This window comes from Anomaloglossus baeobatrachus, chromosome 5 (genome assembly GCF_048569485.1).
Source record: "Anomaloglossus baeobatrachus isolate aAnoBae1 chromosome 5, aAnoBae1.hap1, whole genome shotgun sequence".
Classification (NCBI taxonomy): domain Eukaryota; kingdom Metazoa; phylum Chordata; class Amphibia; order Anura; family Aromobatidae; genus Anomaloglossus; species Anomaloglossus baeobatrachus.
Genome location: NC_134357.1, coordinates 572,146,807 through 572,171,893, shown reverse-complemented (window position 1 = coordinate 572,171,893; position 25,087 = coordinate 572,146,807). Strand labels below are relative to the sequence as shown.

The 25,087-nt window shown below is 39.8% G+C and overlaps 1 protein-coding gene across 1 annotated transcript; it reads right to left on the bottom strand.

The window, feature by feature from the left end:
- Positions 1-1,991: 1,991 nt before the first annotated feature.
- LOC142312367 (uncharacterized) lies at positions 1,992-24,305 on the bottom strand. Its single transcript, XM_075351306.1, has 4 exons — positions 24,203-24,305; positions 24,022-24,119; positions 23,734-23,824; positions 1,992-4,416 (listed from the first exon to the last, which is right to left on the bottom strand). The coding sequence occupies exons 1-4, from the start codon at positions 24,285-24,287 to the stop codon at positions 2,915-2,917; spliced, it is 1,776 nt and encodes a 591-aa protein (XP_075207421.1). The 5' UTR covers positions 24,288-24,305; the 3' UTR covers positions 1,992-2,914.
- Positions 24,306-25,087: the final 782 nt, after the last annotated feature.

The window sequence follows — 25,087 nt, the reverse complement described above, 5'->3', positions numbered from 1 at the left end:
GGGAACTCAAAAAGGCCTGGGCGTCCACGGATGACAACAGTGGTGGATGATCGCCGCATACTTTCTTTGATGAAGAAGAACCCGTTCACAACATCAACTGAAGTCCAGAACACTCTCAGTGAAGTAGGTGTATCTGTCTCTAAGTCAACAGTAAAGAGAAGACTCCATGAAAGTAAATACAAAGGGTTCACATCTAGATGCAAACCATTCATCAATTCCAAAAATAGACAGGCCAGAGTTAAATTTGCTGAAAAACACCTCATGAAGCCAGCTCAGTTCTGGAAAAGTATTCTATGGACAGATGAGACAAAGATCAACCTGTACCAGAATGATGGGAAGAAAAAAGTTTGGAGAAGAAAGGGAACGGCACATGATCCAAGGCACACCACATCCTCTGTAAAACATGGTGGAGGCAACGTGATGGCATGGGCATGCATGGCTTTCAATGGCACTGGGTCACTTGTGTTTATTGATGACATAACAGCAGACAAGAGTAGCCGGATGAATTCTGAAGTGTACCGGGATATACTTTCAGCCCAGATTCAGCCAAATGCCGCAAAGTTGATCGGACGGCGCTTCATAGTACAGATGGACAATGACCCCAAGCATACAGCCAAAGCTACCCAGGAGTTCATGAGTGCAAAAAAGTGGAACATTCTGCAATGGCCAAGTCAATCACCAGATCTTAACCCAATTGAGCATGCATTTCACTTGCTCAAATCCAGACTTAAGACGGAAAGACCCACAAACAAGCAAGACCTGAAGGCTGCGGCTGTAAAGGCCTGGAAAAGCATTAAGAAGGAGGAAACCCAGCGTTTGGTGATGTCCATGGGTTCCAGACTTAAGGCAGTGATTGCCTCCAAAGGATTCGCAACAAAATATTGAAAATATAAATATTTTGTTTGGGTTTGGTTTATTTGTCCAATTACTTTTGACCTCCTAAAATGTGGAGTGTTTGTAAAGAAATGTGTACAATTCCTACAATTTCTATCAGATATTTTTGTTCAAACCTTCAAATTAAACGTTACAATCTGCACTTGAATTCTGTTGTAGAGGTTTCATTTCAAATCCAATGTGGTGGCATGCAGAGCCCAACTCGCGAAAATTGTGTCACTGTCCAAATATTTCTGGACCTAACTGTATATATGGACCTAACTGTAGGTGATCCTGTTAAACACTGTACTCATCCTAATCTTTCTCTACCTACTGTGAAGGTTCACACCCATGTGGCGCCCCCGCTCCAAGACGGCTCGCCCTAGCAGGTCCTCTCCATCCCTACTTTGGAGTAAAGCTAGAATAAACCAGAAATCGTGAAAATTAATTATATATTTATATATAGAGAGACATCTAATGTACCAAAGCAATAAGAGCTAAAACTTGTGGTTATATCATAAACCCTTTTAGTGCTCCTATGACGTGTACGTCCTCATAGATATTATACTCATAAGTAATTTCACTCAACGTGTTTCCCCCTAAAACGGGTTCATCAGGATTGGTTTATCAACTTATCTGACCAATGATGCCCTGTGACGCGATCACTGGGCACCAATGGTTTGCCATGACAGCACGGGGTCAGATGATAACTATTACAGCTCATTTTCTGTGAATGCCGGCAGAGCGCCGACACTCACAGGAACACAGCATTTTTCCTGATCATAGCGATGCTGAAGCATTGCTCTGATCAAGAGAAGCTACCAGACAGTGCAGTCAAAAAGTTCCCTAAGGGGACAAATAAAATTGATAAAAAAAATATATAAAACAAAAAGTTTAAAAAAACCCCTGAAATTTAAAATCACCCACCTTTTGCCCCATTGAGAATAAAGGAAAAAAAACACCCATATTTGGTATTAGTGCATTCAAATGCCCGATCTATTAAAATATAAAATTAATCTAATCAGTAAAGAGCGCAGAGATAAAATTGACAAACGCCAAAATTTGGTTGTTTTGGTCACTGCAACATTGTATTAAAAAGCTCTAACAGGCGATCAAAACATCATATCTACACAAAAATAGTATAATTAAAAACTCCAACTCAAAAAATAAGCCGACACTGAGCTCCAAATCGTGAAAAATGAGAACGCTATGAGTCTTGGACAATGGCAACGGAAGCGGATTTATTTTTTTATACAAACTCCTTACATTTTTTTCAGATTTTTTTTAACACTTAGAAAAAAGTAAAGCTATACTGTTTGTATATATGTTTGGTATCTATGAACTTGTATTGACCTGTGGAATCAGAATACCAGGTCAGTTTCACCATATAGTGAACATAGTAAATAAAACAAAAAAAAACAAAATTGGGGAATTGCACTTTTTTTGCAATTTCACCGCACCTAGAATCTTTTCCCGTTTTTCAGTACAATATGGGACAGAATGAATGGTGCCATTCAAAAGTACAACTCGTCTTGCAAAAATCAAGCCTTCATATGGCTATATTGATGGATAAGTAAAATACGTTATGGCTCTTGGAGGAAAAAACTAAAATGGAAAAATCGCCAGGGGGTGAAGGGGTTAAGCTCCAAATTGCTTTCCCTTTCTTTTTTCATTTATTTCACTTTAGGTTGAAAGTCTCGGTTACATGTCTTCTTGTACAATTTGCACCTTTCCATGTGTTTTTTTGAGCAAGAAAATATGTTGTCCAAGTACGTTTCTGACCTTCTAGTATGATAAAGGCTTGTTCCCTGTGTGAGTTTTATTATGTGTAACAAGATCTGATATATTTGTAAAACATTTCCCACATTCTAAACATGAATATGATTTCACCCCTGTACGAGTTATTTGATGTCTAACAAGATATGATTTCTTTGCAAAACATTTCTCACATTCTGAACATGCATGTGGCTTCTCCCCTGTGTGAATTATTTTATGTTGAACAAGATGTGATTTTTTTTTTAAATATTTCCCACATTCGGCATCAACATATTTTCACCCCTGTATGAGTTATTTGATGCGTAAAGAGGTCAGAACTGTTTGCAAAACATTTCTCACATTCTGAACATGCATGTGGCTTCTTCCTTGTGTGAATTCTTTTATGTGCAACAAGATTTGATTTCTTAGCAAAACATTTCCCACATTCTGTACATGCATGTGGCCTCTCCCCAGTGTGAATTATTTTATGTGCAACAAGATTTGATTTCTTTGCAAAACATTTCCCACATTCTGAACATGCATGTGGCTTCTCCCCTGTGTGAATTATTTTATGTTCAACAAAATGTGATTTGCTTCTAAAACATTTCCCACATTCTAAGCATGAATATAATTTCACCCCTGTGTGAGTTATTTGATGTCTAACAAGGTCAGAATTGTTTTCAAAACATTTCTCACATTCTGAACATGCATGTGGCTTCTTCCTTGTGTGAGTTATTTGATGTCCAACAAGAGTTGATTTCTTTGCAAAACATTTCCCACATTCTGAACATGCATGTGGCTTCTCCCCTTTGTGAGTTATCTTATGATTAAAAAAACTTGATTTATGTCTAAAACATTTCCCACATTCGGTACATAAATAAGGCTCCTCCCCTGTGTGTGTTCTATGATGATTCACAAGTCTTTCTTTTACGGTAAAACTTTTCCCACATTCTGAACATGCATGTGGCTTCGCCCCTTTGTGAGTTAACTTATGATTAAAAAAACTTGATTTATGTCTAAAACATTTCCCACATTCGGTACATAAATAAGGCGCCTCACCTGTGTGTGTTCTATGATGATTCACAAGACTTTCTTTTACGGCAAAACATTTCCCACATTCTGAACATGAATATGGCTTCTCCCCTGTGTGACTTCTCTGATGTCTATCAAGATGTTGTTTCATTCTATAACATTTTCCACATTCAGAACATGAATATGGCTTCTCCCCTGTGTGAATTCTCATATGGGTCAAACAAGCTGATCTGCGTTGAAAACATTTTCCACATTCAGAACATGAATATGGTTTCTCCCCTGTGTGAATTCTCTTATGGATATACCAACCTGATTTGTGTTTAAAATGTTTCCCACATTCTGGACATGAATATGGCTTTTCCCCTGTATGCATTTTCTCATGTTCTATAAGTTTTGATTTCTGAGTAAACTTTTTCCCACACTTTGAACATGAACATTTTTTATCACTTGTGTCAATTTTTTCATACTTTGATAAAAAGCTTTTTCCATATTCTGAACATGAAAGTGGCTTATTTTCAGCTACATCATTTTGGTTTTGAACACTCCTTTTGTGATGCTTCATTTTCAAATTAGTCTGTGATGAATTAGAAGATTGGACGTGTGTAACATGTTCAGGTGATAGATCTTTGCTGTGAAGAGATGATGGTATATCTGGAGTAAAGGAATACACTTCTATTGTAGCTTGAGTGATATCAAGGTCATTGGATTTAAAAATTGAAGATATCAGATGTCCCTGTGATCTTCTGTCACCATCATCTGCCAAGATAAAAAAACAATGATTATTTTCAAATAAAATAACCTTAAAATACATAATTTGCCACCATTTTTATATAACATATTCATAGATATTAGAAGCGATTTCCAAAATTTAAATTTTTCAATCTGACAATAGACCTCAGATCAAGGACCACTAAATCCTGATGTTAGGTCACTAGCAGTTTAGAGCAGGGTTCCCCAACTCCAGTCCTCGAGGGCCGCCAACAGTGCATGTTTTCAGGATTTCCTTAGCATTGCATGGGTGTTGGAATCATCAACTGTGCAGGTGATTAAATTATCACATGTGCAATGCTAAGGAAATCCTGAAAACATGCACTGTTAGCGGCCCTTGAGGACTGGAATTGGGGACCCATGGTTCAGAGAATCATAAAGGAACCCATCAGTGCAATTATGTGGTGTCTCACACAATCAATGACAGTTACAAGTCCATTTCTGAAGAGAGGAGCATGCCCAAAGAAGCCAGAAATTTTGAGAAAAGGCAATATTGTTAACCCAGTCTTACCCTAATACCTCCCCATAGAAGCAATTGTTCACCTTTCTGACCAGAACAAAGTTTTGAAATTTGACGTAATGTGTTAATAACTTTACAATGTTTCTACATATCCCAATGATTCCGAGAAACTCATTTTATTGTATATTAGTGGTACTCGAATATTCAGATAGATAAAATTTGCACTTATTAAACTATTGGGACTTTGGAAAAAAATTAAGACTTTCAGCAGTGTTCAAAATAATAGCAGTCCAATATGACTAACCAGATTATTCACTGTTTTTGGTATAGATTATATTAACACGTCAAACAATTTCCCAGTTGGTGCAGCAGATCCTTAGATTCATGATCTGCAGGTTTTTGAATCTGTATATTTGAATAATTAATTGAAACGGGGGGTCAAAATAATAGCAGTGTGGAGGTAAATTAGTGAGGTCAATCATTCTGTGAAGAAGCCGGTGAGAATCATGTGGCCCTTATTTAAGGGTGAAGCTGGCACATGTTGTACATGTATTTCTCCTTGAAATCTTGAGAAATATGGGTCACTTGAGACATCGCTCAGAAGAACAGCATACATTTATTATAAAGCTGATTGGAGAGGGTAAAACTTATAAAGAAGTGCATACAATGATCGGCTGTTCAGCTAAAATGATCTCCAGTACTTTACAAATGGAAAGGAAAAACAGAGAGGCGTTTAAGAAATCAGAAGTCTACCATTCGAATGGATAGAAAAATAGACAGAATGGCAAAGGCTGAGCGGATGATCAGCTCCAGGAGGATCAAAGACGTCTCAAGTGACTTGTGAGTAGTGTGACAGTAAAGATACCGTCACACTAAGCAACATCGCTAGCAACATCGCTGCTGAGGCACAACTTGCTAGCGATATTGCTTAGTGTGACATCCAGCAACAACCTGGCCCCTGCTGTGAGGTCGTTGGTTGTTGCTGAATGTCCTGGACCATTTTTTAGTTGTTGCTCTCCCACTGTGAAGCACACATCGCTGTGTGACAGCGACAGAGCAACAACTAAATGTGCAGGCAGCAGGAGCCGGCTTCTGCGGATGCTGGTAACCACGGTAAACAGCGGGTAACCAAGAAGCCCTTACCTTGGTTACCCGATATTTACCTTCGTTACCAGCGTCCGCCGCTCTCAGCTGTCAGTGCCGGCTCCCTGCTCCCTGCACACATAGCCAGACTACACATCGGGTAATTAACCCGATGTGTACTGTGGCTATGTGTGCAGGGAACAAGGAGCCGGCACTGGCAGTGTGAGAGCAGCGGACGCTGGTAACGAAGGTAAATATCGGGTAACCAAGGGAAGGGCTTCTTGGTTACCCGATGTTTACCGTGGTTACTAGCGTCCGCAGAAGCCAGCTCCCTGCTGCCTGCACACGTAGCAGAGTACACATCGGGTAATTAACCCGATGTGTACTCTGGCTAGGAGTGCAGGGAGCCAGCACTAAGCGGTGTGCGCTAATAACCAAGGTAAATATCGGGTTGGTTACCCGATATTTATCTTAGTTACCAAGCGCAGCATGCTTCCACGTGTAGCGACGCTCCAGCGATCCCTGCCAGGTCAGGTTGCTGGTGGGATCGCTGGAGCGTCGCTTAGTGTGACATCTCACCAGCGACCTCCTAGCAACTTACCAGCGATCCCTATCAGGTTGTATCGTTGTTGGGATCGCTGGTAAGTTGTTTAGTGTGACTGGGCCTTTAGAAGACGCCTGTGTGAAGCTAATCTATTAGCAAGAAATCCCCGCAAAGTCCTACTGTTTAAAAAAAAACATACTGAAGCGGATACAATTTGCCAAAGAACATATCAACTGGCCTAAAGAGAAATGGAGAAACATTTTGTGGACTGTTGAAAGTCAACTTGATCTTTTTGGGTCCAAGGGCAGCAAACGGTTCTTCAGACGACCCATATACTCTGAATTAAAGCCACAATACAGTCTGAATACCGTGAAGCATGGTAGTGCAAGCATCATCATATGGACATGTTTTTATTACTATGGTGTCGGGCCTAGTCATACCATACCAGGGATCATGGACCAGTTTGCATATATCCAAATACTTGAAGAGGTCATATTGCCTTAGGCTGAAGAGGAAGTGCTGTTAAAACGGGTGTGTCGACAACACAACGACCCTAAACACAGCAGTAAACAAGCAAAATGTTGGTTCCAGTCCAACAAAGTTGAGGTTATGGAGTGGCCGCCCAATCCTCGGACCTTAATCCAATAGAACACTTCTGGGTTCACATCAAAAATGTTGTTTCTGAGTCAAAGCCAACAAGTGCATATAAATTGTGGGATGTAATAAAAGCATCCTGGGCTGGAATAAGATTTGATAGGAGCCAGACGTTGGTGATTCTACACAACATAGATGTGAATCAGTTCTAAAAAATACTGTGGTTATACAACTAAATATTAGGTTAGTGATTGATAAGAATGCTAAATCCTAAATAAAAAGGACAGATTTTGAGTATGTAAAGACAAATGTAGACACTGCTATTTTTGGAAGAGCCCAATGTTCATTTCTTGATATTTTCTGTAACATAGTTAAACGTTATATACATTTTTCTGCACGTTTTGATTTAGAAAACAGGGTGCAGTATCCCTAATGCAAGTACATAAAAACTATTAGAAAGATTTTGGGTTTAACGCTTGCTTTTGAACACTGCTATTAATTTGAACACAACTGTAACTCTGGAATGTTTCTATATATTCCAGTAATTCTGAGATGCTACATTTGGGACTGATTGTACTTTGTTAATGGTAAACTTAATCTCAAAAAAATTGTGGTAACCCCTTAATGACCAATGACTGACATAGCACGTCATGAGCAGATGTCAGTTCCCACATCATTACGTGCTATGTCAGTCATGGCTTAAAACTGTCACTGTGTGAAAACACACAATGACAGCTCAGTGCTGACAGCGGTCACTGACAGCTAACTGGCATGGCCAGAGATGTGGGAACCCATATTCCAGGAGTCCCCACTCTTTGACCGCTGTAATCTGTCAGTCAAACATCAGCACTTCCCTGCACAATCACTGCCGGAGCGTGGCTCAGCTGACAGCCCTCTTTACCCCCTAACAGAAAACACTGAAGAAAAAAACAAAAAAGAAACATGTGGCAAGATTTGATACTTTTTAGTTATTCTTCCAAAATAAAAGTGCAATAAAACGTAATTAAAAAGATGTATCTAATAATTATGGCATCACTAAAAACATTTTCTTGTCCCGCAAAAAAACAAGCTGCGACACCGCTCAGTTAGGGAAAAATAAAAAAGCTATAGCTCTCCGAATACAGCGATGTAAAAACAATACTTCTCTATAAAATTATTATTATGTAAAAGTGACAAAGAAAAAAATTATATAAATGTGGTATCACTGTAACCGTACTGACCTGAAGACTAAAGCTCTTATCACTTGTACCACACGGTGATTAACATAAACAAAAGAAAATATTCCTGAATTAATGGTTTTTGTTCATGCTGCAGCCCAAAAATTGGAACGGAAAGCGATAAATATAATATGTGCCAGAAAATGGTACCAATAAAAATGTCAATCCCACAAAAAAAAAGCCCCACATGAGTCTTTCAGCAATAAAGATAGAAAAATTATAGATCACTTCCTTCCATCGCCGTCTTCCTTCTCAGCTCCGTGTGGATGATGTGTTCTACGTCATCCACACAGAGTCCTCCATTGCTACTGCGCATGCTCATTTCTCTCTGTCCTGCTCAGGGCAGATCAAAGAATTTTAGTGTGCATACGTGGACAGTCCTTGACATTTCCCCATGCCTGCACACTACAGTACTTTGCTCTGCCCTCAGCACGGTAGAGAAAAGTGCGCATGCGTAGGAGCACAACGTAGAACGCGTCATCCACATGAAGCTGGGAAGGAGGACGGCGATCGCAAGAAGAGAGGAGGAGCTAGACCAACAGCAGCGGCACCCATCGGACCCGACTGCCCCGCAGGTCAGTGTAATAAAAGATGTTTTTTTATGTTATACAAAGTGGCCTGGGCACTTATATACAGTATTTTAGAATGCTGTATATAAGAGCTTACTGGTGGTGGCCATAGCTTATAGGGGCCAAATCTGGTGACAGGTTCCCTTTAAGGGGTTACTGTATTAAAATATTAGAAAATTGGAATAAATGTAAAAAACTGTAACATTTTCTACACTTTGCATGTTATGCACTTGAGCCATATTACACAAAATATTTAATAAATAACTTCATATATGGCATGATTTTTTAAATGTATTTTTTGTTAGCATGATAGAAAGCTTAAAAGTTTAGCAGGAACTTTATTTCAAACAAATTGCCAAAGATGATTTTTTAAGGAGCACTTCATATCTGAAGTGCTTGTAAGGAGCATCTATGTCAGAAAACACAAAAACAAAACTTAATTTAAAAAAATGGCAGTACTCAAGCTTGTAAATTCTGTAGGAATGTCACAGGAATTGTTATAAAGTGTAAAGAAAAAAATTACATTTTTCTGGTGCAATGTTACTTTAGCCTAATAGGGAAACTGATCCCCAATTGATCAGAAACTGCTGTTTGGGTTCACACTAGGATTTTAAGGGAAGGAGCAATAATGGACTTTTGACTGGAATCACACTTGCGTAATTTTGGAATAGATTGCGGATGTGATCTCTTATATAAAGAGCCACTGAGTTGCCAAAACAACAGAAAGCCCCCTCAAGTGACCCATTTCTGGAACTATTCTACTCCAGGAATTCATGTAGGAGTGTGTTTCAGAGATTTTTTTTTATTTCAAAGGGGTAAGATAATACAGGAAAGAAAAGGAATCATCAGTTAAAACATATTTTTTCATTAAACAAATTCCTTGAAGGGTGGGAAAGGAAGTGGGGAAGGGAAATGGGAAGAATTTTAATAAGGGAGGGAAGGAGGGGAAGGGAATGAAGGATCAAGCTAAGTAAATCCTTCTTAATCATGACTGTAAAAGCTTAAAATGTTGATAAATAGCAATGTATTAAAACATAACTTGTAAAATAATTAAAAGAAAAAAACAGAGAAGAGAGAAGAAAAAGAGAAGTAAGACTAGAATAGAAAAGAAAGAAGGGAGAGAAGATCCTGAAAGAATGAGGAAGCTCCTCAAAGATGTCAAGGGAATATACTTGTCTAAGGCTGCCATCTGCGGCAATATGAAGGATAAGCGTTGTTAATTGTGGCATGGCACATTTCATAATAGTTATGGAGAGTTATTTTTCAATTATTTCTGTTATAGAGGGTATTGACCTTTTCCTCCAATTAGCAGCAAAGGCATTTTTTGCCACTAGAAAAATATGGATAACAAAAGGCCTATAGATGCGAGAAACTAAATCGATGTCAAGAGCAAGGAGTACCATCTGCGGAGACATGTTGTTTCTAGTAATTTTGTTAATAAGACTAGAGATCTAAAAGTTTTTATCTTTGAACAAGACCAAAAAACATGTAAAATATTCCCCCTTAAACCACAATCTCTCCAGCAAAAGTTGGAGTACATCGGAGAGATTTTATTCAGTTTGGAAGGTGTATAACACCATCTGGAGAAAAGCTTCTGACAATTAGTTTCTGAGAAAACTTTACTAAGATCTCTTTTCCAATTAAGAGCATGTAATGATTTCACAAATTGGAGATCTTCATTAAAGATATCATAAAAATTCCTGGTTTTCCACAGAATAGAGCTGGATTAGAAAAAAGGGAATTCACAGATGAAGGTATAATATGCTTACTTTTTATAAATTTATGGGTAGCGTTTTTAATAGACAAGAATGGTAGAAAGTCTGAATTCAACACGACAAATTTCTGCTTTAATTTCTGGAAGGAGGTAAAATCGGACTCATCAAAGAGATCTCCATCCTTCTTGATCTCCCTGTCTGTCCATGTTTTGGGAGCTTTGAGATCCGAGAATTCCTCAACAGTTGAAACGGAAAGATCCTTAATACTATTTATTTTTAAAGAATGGGACTCTGGACTTTTTGCGGCAACTTTCTTCCAGGCGAAGATGGTAGCGGTAATAGTTGGGTGTTTGGGGGAGAGGAAGGAAAGGGTTAATTATATGGTGGAGAATTAAACTACAAAGAGAGGAATATTTGTTGTAGAAGAGTTCGAGGTCAACCCAGGCCGACTTTGAATTGTTGACAATCCAGTTTCTACTATGATTGATTAAAAAAAAGAGTGGTAATATGCTATTATATTGAGAACATCGAATCCACCTCTAATTTTACGTTTAAAGAGAAGATTATTTTGTACCCTAGGTTTTTTATTGTTCCAGATAATTAACTTCAAAAAGTCCTTAACAGATATAAGAAACTTAAAAGGAATAATCAAGGGAATGGCTCTAAATATATATAAAAGTTTGTGAAGGGAAATCATTTTAAATGAGGTAATTCTTCCTAACCACGACAGATCTTTTTTAGAGAGGTTTTTGAAATCTTTATCTTGAGATTTGATGATACTCTCTAAATTTAAATTAATTAAGGAATGCTCATTTTTTGTTAAATTAATACCAAGGTATGTAAATGAAATGTCAACCCATTCAAAAGAAGAGATTCTTTTTATGTTGTCCATGGAGGAATTATCAAGGAAAAAGGGGAGGATCTTAAATTCAAACATATTCAATTTGAAATAGGAAACATCAACGAAATAGTTCAGTTCTTTCAAAGTCTTTTCAATAGAGTTGTAGAGTTGTAGGGGTCAGATAAGAACAAAAGGGTATCATCGGCAAAAAGTCCAACTTTATAAACTTCTTTTCCTAGTATAAATTTCCCTTATTCTATCACTGTTTTGTAGACATTCTGCCAAGGGTTACATAGCAATTGCAAAAAGTAAAGAAGATAAATGACACCATTGACGAGTGCCATTAGTAATAACAAGGGGCTCTGACAAATTATTTGCGCAGACTCTTGAGGACAGGGAAGGAATAAAGGGACATAACGGTATGGATAAATTAGTTATTAAATCCAAACTTAACTAATTTGGCCTTAAGGAATTTCCAATTCACCCGATCAAAAGCTTTTTCTGCAACTAGGGACAACAAAATAGAAGGAGTCATTGATTTATTTATTAAATTAATCAAGTTAATTGCTCTGCGGGTACCATCCGTTGTTTGTCTCCCCTGAATAAAGCCTAATTGATCGTTATGGATAATTTTTGGCAAAACCTTTTGAAGTCTATTTGCAATGATTTTGGTAAAAAAAATAATATCTGTATTGATTATGGAAATTAGTCAATAATTTGTGACTAGTTCGAGACTTATTGAAGACTTGGGGATTAGAGAGATACAGGCTTGGAAATTTTCGTCTGGAAATCTACCCTTTAATGATGCATCATCGAAACATTTCTTGAGATATGGGAAAAGTAGAGGGCAAAATTGCTTGAAATAATTGTTGGAAAATCCATCTGGACCAGATTTATTTAGTTTCATCTTATTAATAACCCCCAAAATTTCCTCAATCGAAATGGGTGAATTTAAATGGTCAAGTTGGGACTGGGAAATCCTAGGGAGATTTATCTAGGAAAGAAAATTATTGATAGAGGACTCATTGGGTTACACAATAGAAGAGTCATTTTTAAGATTATATAGACCTGAATAAAAGTCAGCAAACTTGTCAACAACATGTTGAGAGTGGGATAAAAGAGGACCTTTGGATTTTTTAATTTTATTAATTTTTGTTTTTACTCTAAGGTCTTTAAGTTTTTGGGCCATCAATTTGGAAGGTTTGTTCCATGAAGAATAATATTTAATCTTCATGGATCTAATGAATTTGTCATAATCCTGAAAAAGAGCTGCTTTCAGTTCAAGTCTAATATTAATGATATCCTGGTGTAAAGTAACTGAAGGGGAAGGAAGATTTTGTTGCAGTTGTCCCTTAACCCCTTCACGACCGCGGGCAGTAAAGTTACGTCCTATTTTAACGTGACTTAACGACCAGGGACGTAACTTTACTGCCTAAAATTCATTTGATTGCCGTGGCCATAGCAACGGCTTTCAAATTATGTCCCCTGCTGTTTCTCACTGCAGGGGACCTTTGATTGACCCCAGGGGGGGTGGCATCGCCACCCGCCATCGATGATCGTTGTGATTGGCTGTTCAAATCTGAACCGCCAACCACATCGTTCGCACTGATTTCGGCTAAAACAAAGCCTGAACCAGTGTAATACTGTGAGATCCTGCTATAAGGTGCTGTACAAAACAAACAAGGAAGAGAGGCGATCCGCTCAACATACCCTATAATATATGGTGGAATGCCTATAAGACATCATCATACTTATATATACTATTGGAAATATATCCTAAGAAAAATATCCACTGAAAAATCACAGCAGATGTCTATACGGCATTCCAGCAGATAATTGCGGTCAAATAAAGGACTAATGTATATCCCTAAATGTCCATAAAGGACACAGTAGGAGTGCAGCACATACGGCACCAAGGTGCCATCTACATAGCCATATATCTAAAGATAATTATGCAGTGGTACAAGATAGAAGCGAACCGCACTGCTAAGCAAAAGCCAGCACAAATTATGTTACCTAGATGATCGTAGATACTGTGGTGGTAATGCGCCCGATGCGCATTTCGGTGCCCCCTGACGAAGGTACACACCGAAATGCGCATCGGGAGCATTACCACCACAGTATCTACGATCATCTAGGTAACATAATTTGTGCTGGCTTTTGCTTAGCAGTGCGGTTCGCTTCTATCTTGTACCACTGCATAATTATCTTTAGATATATGGCTATGTAGATGGCACCTTGGTGCCGTATGTGCTGCACTCCTACTGTGTCCTTTATGGACATGTAGGGATATACATTAGTCCTTTATTTGACCGCAATTATCTGCTGGAATGCCGTATAGACATCTGCTGTGATTTTTCAGTGGATATTTTTCTTAGGATATATTTCCAATAGTATATATAAGTATGATGATGTCTTATAGGCATTCCACCATATATTATAGGGTATGTTGAGCGGATATGGACATGTGATCTCTGCATTCCTTTATGGTTGACTCTCGTGTCCATAGAGTAATTAATAATCCCTGACACACGTGGATTTATGCTGCACTTGGAATATTTAAATCTCTTTCATGGGCATGGTGTGATGGTATGTGCCTCTGCCTATCTTTCTTTGCTTACACTGACCTGCTGGAGTGTCATTTTGACATCTTTTTTAGTGGTAACATATCTACATTTCCACTACTATATTAAAATATAGATTTTATTGTGAATACTCCATCATATGTCAAGTGTCATGTTGCTTTGTATGGTGGGCATGGGCGCATGTCATAATATATCCTATGATTGAATTATTTGACCATGGAACAATGAATAGTTCATGCTAGAGATATAGCTGTATTGAATTGGGTTACAAGTATGGATACATGTTCATTATTGTCTATCCTTGAATGGTATGTAATATAGTTAATGGACAATCTTAGATATGTGTCCATGATGTTAACCCCATGTTGCTGATGTGGTAGTGACATACTTATATGGCATATCCACGGATATATGTTAACCATGGTAATTGTCCGATGGTTCACACACTAACATGGGTCTAACATACATATCTCTATGCACTGCTTGCCAGCTATTTTTCAGTATATACATAATTCTACCTTGTATCTGTGGTGATGTAATTCGTTTTTTTGCCTTTAACCCCTTCACCTGTTTGCAATTATTGATAATAATAAAAATATCCTTGGAACCAACTGATCGCCTCTCTTCCTTGTTTGTTTTGTACTTCTCTAGCGATTTGGTTCATATATGGTAGTCCTCTTTTGCATTTATGGTATATATGTATAGATATATCCTTATGAATATGCTAATGTTTATGCCGTTACTGATACTATAAGGTGCTGTAGCAGCTGCAGCAGATCATAGCAGGAGATCAAACATGTCGCCCCCCCAGCCCCTGCAGCACTGCTTGGAGCGATCGTGCTATGACGCGCAATCGCTCCAATCATTGTGCAGTAGGGCGGTCTGATTTGGCCTATGCTGGTCTAGGGAGCCTCCCCCAGCATGTCTGCAGCGTGCACTGGCTGGTACCTGCCCGTGCTCCCCCCGCGATCTGCCCCCACACGCCCCGATCTGCCCCCCCGACATCCTGATCTGCTCCCCCCGTGCTCTGCCTGCCTCTCCCCGTGATCTCTAATCTGCTTCCTTGCTTTTGCAGCTGCTTCTCCGGTCTCCCCCACCCCCTCCCCATCTCCTCTCCCTCCGACGTCCTCTTACCTGTCTTCACTGGGTCGTCCGAGGTCTTCACTGGCCCGATCACATCTGCCTCCATCGCTGGGTCCTTCCTGGGTCTTCTGATAAGCTGTCCAACCTCCTGCCTGCTGCTCCTGTAAAGCTGTCCATCTCGCTTGCCTTCTGTTCCTCCTGCAGTTCTTCTGGTCAGTGATCCTCCTACTAATCCTCTGGGTACAGTGAGTATAACTTTTTTTTTTCTGTATCCCCTGTCCATTTTTATACCTCATCCGTTTGTGCGTCCCGCCGAGCGCTAATCAGGGATGCAGATAACGGATCGGCTTCCCTGCTCAATTTTTGGCGTGACTTTTTTTTCCGTATCCCCGTCGCATTTTGTATCGCATCCGTCAGTGCGTCCCACCGAGCGCTGATCAGGGATGCACATAACGGATCGGCATCCCTGCTCAATTTTTGGCGTGACTTTTTTTTTCCGTATCCCCGACGCTTTTTGTATCGCATGGGTCCGTGCGTCCCGCCGAGTGCTGATCAGGGATGCACATAACGGATCGGCATCCCTGCTCAATTTTTGGCGTGACTTTTTTTTTCCGTATCCCCGACGCTTTTTGTATCGCATGGGTCCGTGCGTCCCGCCGAGTGCTGATCAGGGATGCACATAACGGATCGGCATCCCTGCTCAATTTTTGGCGTGACTTTTTTTTTTTCCGTATTCCCGACACTTTTTGTATCTCATCCGACCGTGCGTCCTGCAGCGGCCGATCAGTGCACGGAGTCTGTGCGTTTGAAAAGTCAAATGGTGTTCCTTCTCTTCTGAGCCCTGCCGTGCACCCAAACAATTACTTTCTGCCACATATGAGGTATCTGTGTACACGGGAAAAATTGCACAACACATTTTATGGTGCATTTTTAGCTGATACCGTTGTAAAAAAAAAAAAAAGCTACCTGGTTAAAGCAAAAATTTTGTGGTAAAAAAAAAATAATAATTTTGACGGTTCAACGTTATCAACTTCTGTGGAGCCCCTGGGGTACAAGGGGCTCACCAAACATTTAGATTCTTTGAGGGGGTCTAGTTCCAAAATGGGGTCATTTGTGGGGGAGCTCCACTGTTTAGGCACCATAGTGGGGCTCCAAACGTGACACGGCATCCGCTAATGATTCCAACCAATTTTGCTGTCAAATGGTTATCCTTCTCTTCTGAGCCCCGCCATGCGCCCAAACAATTACTTTCCACCACATATGAGGCATCTGCGTACTCAGGAGAAATGGCACAATATGTTTTATGGTGTATTTTTTTCCTGATACCCTTGTGAAAAAAAAGCTACCTGGTTCAAGTACCAGTTTTGTGGTAACAAAAAAAAAAAAATTGTATTCATGGCTCAACATTATCAACTTCTGTGGAGCCCCTTGGGGCTCGGTAAACATCTAGAAAAATTCCTTGAGGGGTCTAGCTTCCAAAATGGGGTCACTTGTGGGGGAGCTCCATTGTTTAGGCACCTCAGGGGGTATCCAAACGCAACATTACGTCAGCTAATGATTCCAACCAATTTTGCTGTCAAATGGCGCTCCTTCTCTTCTGAGCCCCGACATGCGCCCAAACAATTACTTACAACCACATATGAGGTATCGTCGTACTCAGGAAAAAATGCACTAGAAATTTTATGGTGCATTTTTTCCTGCTACCCTTGTGAAAAAAAGCTACCTAGTTGAAGCAACAGCTTTGTGGTAACATTTTTTTTTTTCTTTTCACGGCTCAACGTTATAAACTTCTGTGAAACCCCCAGGGGTTCAAAGTGCTCACCAAACATCTAGAAAAATTATTTGAGGGCTCTAGTTTCCAAAATGGGGTCACTTGTGGGGGAGCTCCATTGTTTAGGCACCTCAGGGGGTCTACAAACCCGACGTGGCGTCCGCTAATGAGTGCAGCTAATTTTGCGTTAAAAAATTCAAATGGCGCTCCTTCCCTTCCGAGCTCCGCCGTGCGCCCAAACAATTGATTTTTACCACATGTGAGGTATCAGCATACTCAGGAGAAAATGCACAATAAATTGTATGGTGCATTTTCTCTTTTCTCCCTTGTGAAAATAAAAATTTTATGGCTAAAGTAACATTTTTGTGTAAAAAAGTAAAATTTTCATTTTTTCCTTCCACATTGCTTTGGTTCCTGTGAAGCACCTAAAGGGTTAATAAACTTCTTGGATGTGGTTTTGAGCAGTGTGAGGGGTGCAGTTTTTAGAATGGGGTCACTTTTGGGTATTTTCTGTCACCTAGGCCTCTCAAAGTCACCTCAAATGTGATGTGGTCCCTAAAAAAATTATTTTGTAAATTTTGTTGGAAAAATGAAAAATTGCTGATAAACTTTGACCCCTTCTAACATCGTAACAAAAAAAAATTGTTTCGCAAAATGCGCTGATGTAAAATAGACAAGTGGGAAATTTTATTTAGTAACTATTTTGTGGGATATATCTCTCAGATTTATAAGCATAAATTTTCAAAGTTTGAAAATTGCGAAATTTTCAAACTTTTCCGAAATTTTCACAAATAAACGCAAAAAATATCGCCCTAAATTTACCACTGACATTAAGTACAATGTCACCAAAAAACAATGTCAGAATCGCCGGGATCCGTTGAGGCGTTCCAGAGTTATAAAGGGGTTAATTTGGAGATTATGTTGGATATTCTTAATTGTCGCTAACAAAAAACTCCTGTGCCTGGAAGCTATCTGAATGAGGGTTCCTTTATTAGTGGCCTTATGCACATTCCAAACTGTAGATGAGCTTATCAAATCAGAATCATTCTCTTTAAAGTAATTGTTAATAGATTGCTCAATTTCCTTTTTGTAGTCAGGTAAAATTAAGATAAAAGGATTAACCTTCCAGAGGGATCCTTTCTGACAGGACCGACCAAGAGAAATCTCGCATGTGAAAAAATAATAATCTGAAAATGAGCGGGGGTTGATCTCAAAGTTCCTAAATTTGGAAATGGTGAAGATATCGGTTAAAGCTAGATCAATCCTCGAAAATGATTTATGGGCATCTGAATAGAAAGTATACTCCCTAGAGGACGAATTAATACAATGAAACACATCAAATAACTCCTGTCTGGAGATCTATGTCTCCAGAGTGGGAAAAGACTGTCTACTTGGTGCAGTAGAGTCAATGTGACCATTTGGGACTAGGTTAAAATCTCCTAGAATAATGAGATTACCTTTTTTTAGCTCATGAATTTTCTTGAAAAGTTTATTCAAAAAATGTTGTTGTTTACGATTAGGAGCATATACATTTACAATTGTGGAAATCTGACTGTCTAAAGCCTGCTTTACACGTTGCAATTTCGCATACGATATCGTATGCGATTTGCAACGCCCCCATCGTATGTGTGGCATGTTCAATTTGTGAACGTGCCGCACAAACGATTAACCCCCCGTCACACGTACTTACCCGTTCATACGACCTCGATGTGGGCGGCAAACGTCCACTTCCTGGAGTGAGAGGGACATTCGGCGTCACATCGACGTCACGCGGCAGCCGGCCAATAGAAGCGGAGGGGCGGAGATGAGCGGGACGTAAACATCCCGCCCACCTCTTTCCTTCCGCATTGCCGGCTGGAGCCGCGGGATGCAGGTAAGATCTGTTCAATGTTCCCGGGGTGTCACACACTGCGATGTGTGCTGCCTCGGGAACATTGAACAACCTGACGTACAATTCGTCAGGATTCAACGACGTGTATGCGATGAATGTTTTAACGTTCAATCGCAATCGCACGTACCTGTCACACACTACAATGTACCTTACGATGCCGGATGTGCGTCACTTACGACGTGACCCCGCCGACACATCGTAAGATATATTGTAGTGTGTAAATCGGGCTTAAAAAACAAACCAAAATATGATATCTCCCTCATGGGTTTTTGTCCTCCAAAATAAACTGGAATGATAAGGAATACTTAATGATGGTAGAAACCATTGAAGTTGAAGAGATAATTTTTGTGTCTAAATATAGGGTGATTGTCTCTAGCTAATTTGGTTTCCTGAATGCAGATCACGTTACCCTTGTAGCTATCAATCACCTTTCAGAGAAAATGCTTTCTTGCTGGACTGTTTAGTCCCTTAACATTGAAGGACATAAATTTGGTTGTCATAGTTCAAGAATTTTTTCTTTCTCTCTTTCCCCTTTTCTTCCCTTTCCCCCCTCTTTGGAGAAGGAGCAAGGAAACAAAATAGAGAGAAATACAGAGAAAAAGAGTAAGAAAAGAAGAAGAGGAGGAAAAGAAGAGATAGCAAGAAAGAGGGGAAAGAAGAGAAAAAAAAAACAACAATAAAATAACTTAGAAAAAAATACTTACAAACAACAGAAGTTGTATGTTATTCAACAGACTAAAATGGCAACAATACGTACAAACAGTACACTATATAATGACCTAAAATAAAGAAAGCAGAAATAAGAAAACACACACACGCAAAAAAAAGTGCAAGTAGCAACTAAGAAATTATGCCTCCGGGAAGAGAGCCAGTAGAGAAACAAGAAAAAACAAAAACTACTTGGAAAAATCTTCTTTTCGGGGTGAAAGTTTGTGATACAGTCTGCCGAGAAGTCACCTTCTTGTAATAAAGAAAAAAGATAATGATCCAAAAAGAAATCCAATAACTCACGAAATGTCCATGTGAAATATTCCAAGGACCAAATAGATGATCCAGAGTCTCGAGAACTGCTGCATTATACTGTAGAAAGATAACAGATGAAGAGGAAGATCCATCCAAGCCAAGAAATCAGGAAGTAGAGAGATCAACCAGGAGGAGTTAAATTCTCTCGTTGTTGTAGAAGATGTCATCTTTTCGGGGTCTTGAGGTCAGAAAATTGTTTTTTTGCTGCCATCTAGAGATCTGAGGAAGTCAACTCCTTTCTCTGGGTCAAGGATTGGGATAGTCTTTCCTTTGTGAAAAATTAATAATTTAGTTGGGAATCCCCACCTATACAGGATGTCGTTTGCTCTCAGGGATGAAGTGACTTCTCGGAAGGTTTTCCTAGCCACGATAGTATAGTCCACAAAGATCTTTAAGTGTTCAAAAGGATTGGGAAGTTGATCATTCCTTCTCATGCAGGTTAGGATCTTTTCCTTTGTTTGTAAAAAGTGTAGCCTCAGGATTCCCCTTGGAAGATTTTTGGGAATCGATTTGGGTTTAGGGAGACGGTGAACTCTGTTCACTAACAGTTCTAACTCTGGACGTGAAGGGAGAATTTTCCGAAATATGCTAGTAACAAAGTTGTTCAAGTTACTCAGAGAAATGGACTCTGGAATGCCTCTTATCCTCAGATAATTGCTCTTATTTCTATCCTCTATGTCTGCTAGTTCTAAGCGCAAGGAGTGAAGCTGAAGATCAGATTGACTTTTTATATATAACTCACATTTCTCCTCTAAGACATCCACCCTCTTTTAATGAGTATCAATTCTTTGTGAGAGTTTATCTAGGTTTGCTTGTAGTAACTGGTTCTGCTTCTCAAAGTTTAAGTCTATAATTCTGTTGAGGTTCTTGACAATGTCTGATAAAAATAACTCTATAGTATGTCCTCCTATAGATAGAAAACTCAAATCCGGTAAAGGCCTGGGTATAGCGAATTATTGTCATCGTCTCCTTGTTCGTACCTAGGTTTATTCATCCTTGGGTTATAAGGTGGTGATCCTTTGTGTGAATCAAGCTACCATATAAACTGTGCAGCTCCTAATCTGATAACTAACTAGGACTGGCACTGGGGTTCTCTCTGTTTTCTCTTAATCAGTGAATTTGTTAGGAAAGGGTCAAAAGGGACTCTGTAGAGAGTCTAAGGAGCTGTGGGGCAGCCCGAAGAGACAACCTCAAAAAGGATCTTCAAGAATACAATATGGAGACCGCTCCTCCTGTCCTTCAGTCAAAGCCATACGAGATGCAGCAGGAGCTGTGAGCATAGAACTAACCTACAGCTCCTAAAGTCAGTTAGACAGCAGTTGAATGTGAGGGCAAAACAAGCAGCGGCTGCCAAATGGGACCAAAAACTCATGAAATAACCAAACTCTGTGTGAAAAAAACCTCCCCTCCCCTCTCCAAGAGGACAACCAGACCCGGAATCAATTTCCACAGAGTTTGTCTCAGGTATTTTGTTAGGTTTAGTCAGTCTGAGGCGATGACAGTGCTGAGGACCACAGTTCCCAGTTATTCTTATGCCGCCTCAGACTAAGCCTTATATCTTAGGTATGCCAGCACAAAAAAAGTTAGGAGAGGTCTTAAAATGACCCTGAGACTTGTCTGATATAGGCAATGATGAATTAGTAGTGGACCATCACTTGTAAGCTTGGCAAAATCGTAGCTTTAGAAGATGGTGAACAGAGACTCCACTTCAAGCTTCCTGCTCCATCGCCTGCTAGCCACGCCCCCCATTCAGGAGTGTGGTGTACACATTCAACTCATAGCTGCTACAAAGAAATTTATAACAAAGGCCCATCAAATTAAATAAATAAATAATTCTTTCTACTAAAATGTTACTTCCGCCAAACTTATCATTTTCACAAGGGTAAAAGGAAAAAAAGTTCAATTTCTCAGGAGCATACCGAAACTACTGTTTGTGTACATGGAAGATCTCGGAAGGGAATGATCTATATGACTTTTCAAGCACAGATTTTCCTGGAATAATTTGTGGGTATTATTTGTAAACCCCATAAGGTGCCAGAATAACAGAAACCCCCCTAATACAAACATAAAATGGAAAATACTCCCCTCCTGGTATTTATCTACAGGTGTGGAAGCCATTTTACAATAGAGAAAACATTTTTCTATGATCTTTACCCTTTTTTATTTTTAAAATTCGTTAAGTTTTTACTTAGTCCATCTATGGAGCTTGAACACTTTACAGTTTGATTAATGGTGTAATACCCTTCACAACTTACTAAATTATTATATCCCCACGCTGTGTATTCTGTCAGTACACCAACGTCATAAGAGACTAATAGGAGTTTGTTACGTTCCACAATGTGGACAGCAAATGATGAAGAAATAATTAGCCTCATTCACACAGGAATATATAATGTCCACACTGTAAATGCAGAAAATGTATTCTGAGTAGTGATAAGGGAGCACTACCATGCCCAGGTGCTCAGTACTCGTAACAAACTATTGGATGTTCGGATGTTGGATGTTCGGATGGGTGAGACTCAAGTACCCAAATATAATGGAAGTCAACAGGGAGCTCAAGCATTTTTATGGAAGATTACCTCAAATTCTTGGAGTTCCCCATTGACTTCCCTTATACTCGAGTACTTGAGTCGCAGCGATCCAAGTGTCCAACCTCTTGTTACGAGTACCAAGCACAGTAGTGTGCCCCCAGTAGACCTCTGATGTCATTGTGGTGGGTCATGCTGTCCGAGTTAGTAAGTGGCAGTACCGGGCAGGTGCAACAGGCTTTGTGATGGGGATTAAAAATAACATATAAAAAGGGAAGAGAAAAATAAATAAGCAGTCTGTGATGCCAGTTAGGATGTTTGGCTTTGGTATTGTCGGGCACTGCTGAAGGTCCCCAGGAATTAGGTGGTGATGCACAGTGCCAGAGGGTTGTCCCCTCACCTCACCCCCCCAACTAGGGCTGGTTCATGGGGATGTTGAGATAAGGATGGTGTAGCAAAGAATAATAAAGAATAATCAAGAGAATAATCCAGTAAGAGACAGGACAGGGAACTTTTACCTTTTACTGTAGCTCTGCAGAACAGTCCGGAACATTCCTTTCAGCATTCACAATGATGGTGGTCTGACTTGCTTTAATGAGAGTTTGGTTTCTCTGCTGTGTGGTGGTAGTGTATTCCTCCTGCCGCTACTTCCCTACCTGGGAAAAGATGTCTTGAAATCCTAGAATTTTCAAGACTAAAAAACCTCTCGATCCTTGATCCCTTCCAGAAAGCAGACGACTTGAATCCTGAGGGAAAACTCACTGTTTCTTCTAGAAGTTTCCAGACTCAACCATGTGACTGAGCTCCTGGGCCATTTCACTGCTCCTCATAAATAGACTAATAGTAGTCTCTCAGGTTGCCACTGACCTTAAAAGTCCAGGTGGCCTAGGGACTAATACCCTGCCAATTTGTAGCTGACCCCTCCAGAGGTTTCAACAGTTACCTCAGGGCAGGACTGTCTCCAAATTACACTTCTCTTACACACTAACACCAACTTCAACTGCTACTCTGAATTTATCTCACACCTAAGGTCCTCCCCATTCTCCTTCTAGGGTGCACATTCAAGCTTAATTAGCTCAAATGAACAGCCCCAGTAAGGGAGTGTAGGCGAATGTCTGTATGTAGTGAACAGCAGAGAAAACCAAATCTCATTAAAGCTGACAATACGTTATTCATATTGAAATACATATGCAGCTATATATGATGACTCAGGCACAGGGCGCAACATTAGTGCCTGCTCATCACTAATTATGAGCTATAATAGTATCATAATTACATCAATTTTTAATTAGTATTTTGTTTGAAGTGATAAGATACACAAGTAAAATATTGCCATAAATATGTATACAATTAATATAAAATTACTTTGTTTATTCTCTGGATTTAGTAGTTACTACTCACCTGGGTAGCCATACGTAGGAATCTCCTCTTTACACCGCTCATCACCTCTCACATATGTCTCTGTAGCATTAATATGGGCCAGGTCTTTACCCTGAAACAAATATTGTAAAAGTCACAGACAGATGGAGAAGTCCCATCTATGATCAGCTCTAATCCTGCCATCTCCACCGCTCTCACTACACAAGTATAACACATACAATACTGGAGGATAAAACAAGACTGAGCACAAGACCTTCACAGCCGTCTACACATCATAGGGAGATTTCATGGCACCTTCTCTCCATCTACCTGATGATCCTGAGGAACATCTGGATCTTCTTGTTTACAGTCCTGTGGGAGAAGAGGACTGGGACATCTCTCTGGTGTTGTCCTCTTACTGGATAGACCTGGAGGAGACACATACAGGGACTGAATTCATTCCTTACATACAGATAATTATAGGCCATGTGTATTTATACCTGTTTATTACCTGGTGATGTGAGGGCCTGGGGAACCTCCATCATGACGTCCTTGTACAGATCTTTGTGTCCTTCTAAATACTTCCACTCCTCCATGGAGAAATAGACAGTGACGTCCTGACACCTTATAGGAACCTGACACATACAATGATACCGTCACCCCCGATCCCTTCATAGCGTTACTGTATAATGTCCCAGCATTCCCAGCAGTGTCACCTCTCCAGTCAGCAGCTCAATCATCTTGTAGGTGAGTTCTAGGATCTTCTGGTCATTGATGTCCTCATGTATCGGGGGGTGAGGTGGAGGCCCCGTGATTGGGCTCAGGGGTCTTCCCCATCCCTCAGACACAGGGGCCTGACAGCGCTCACTAGAGGTCTTCTTCACTACTGTGTAATCCTGGTTATGGAGAGACACAGTAAGAAATCTCACTCCAGACATTTCCAGAGTCCTCACCTCTCCAGTTCTGTCCATCTGTTATTCCCATAGATAACAATGATGTAATATGACGTCATCAGAATCTCTCACCTCTCCAGTAAGCCGGAAGAGGATCTCTAGGGTGAGGTGTAATATCCTTTCCGCCATCTTGTCCTGGTCCATATACATCTTGGATAGGAAATTTTCTTAAACAGAATATTATAAGGACCTGAATGGGAAGGAGATGAGCCGATATGTAAAATTAATGGAGATAAGGGAAGTGAGATGTCATTTCGGTAGTCAAAAAATTCAACATGAAATGTGCTAGGTAGATAGTACAACTGTAAAAGTAGAACATTATTTTGATAGAAAAACAATCCTTCATACGGCAATGTGAGCAGAAAAATAAAAGAGTAATTGCTTCTGTAATAAGAGTAGGAAAATGCGAAAGAGCAAAAACAAAAAAATTCCCAGTTTTTCGG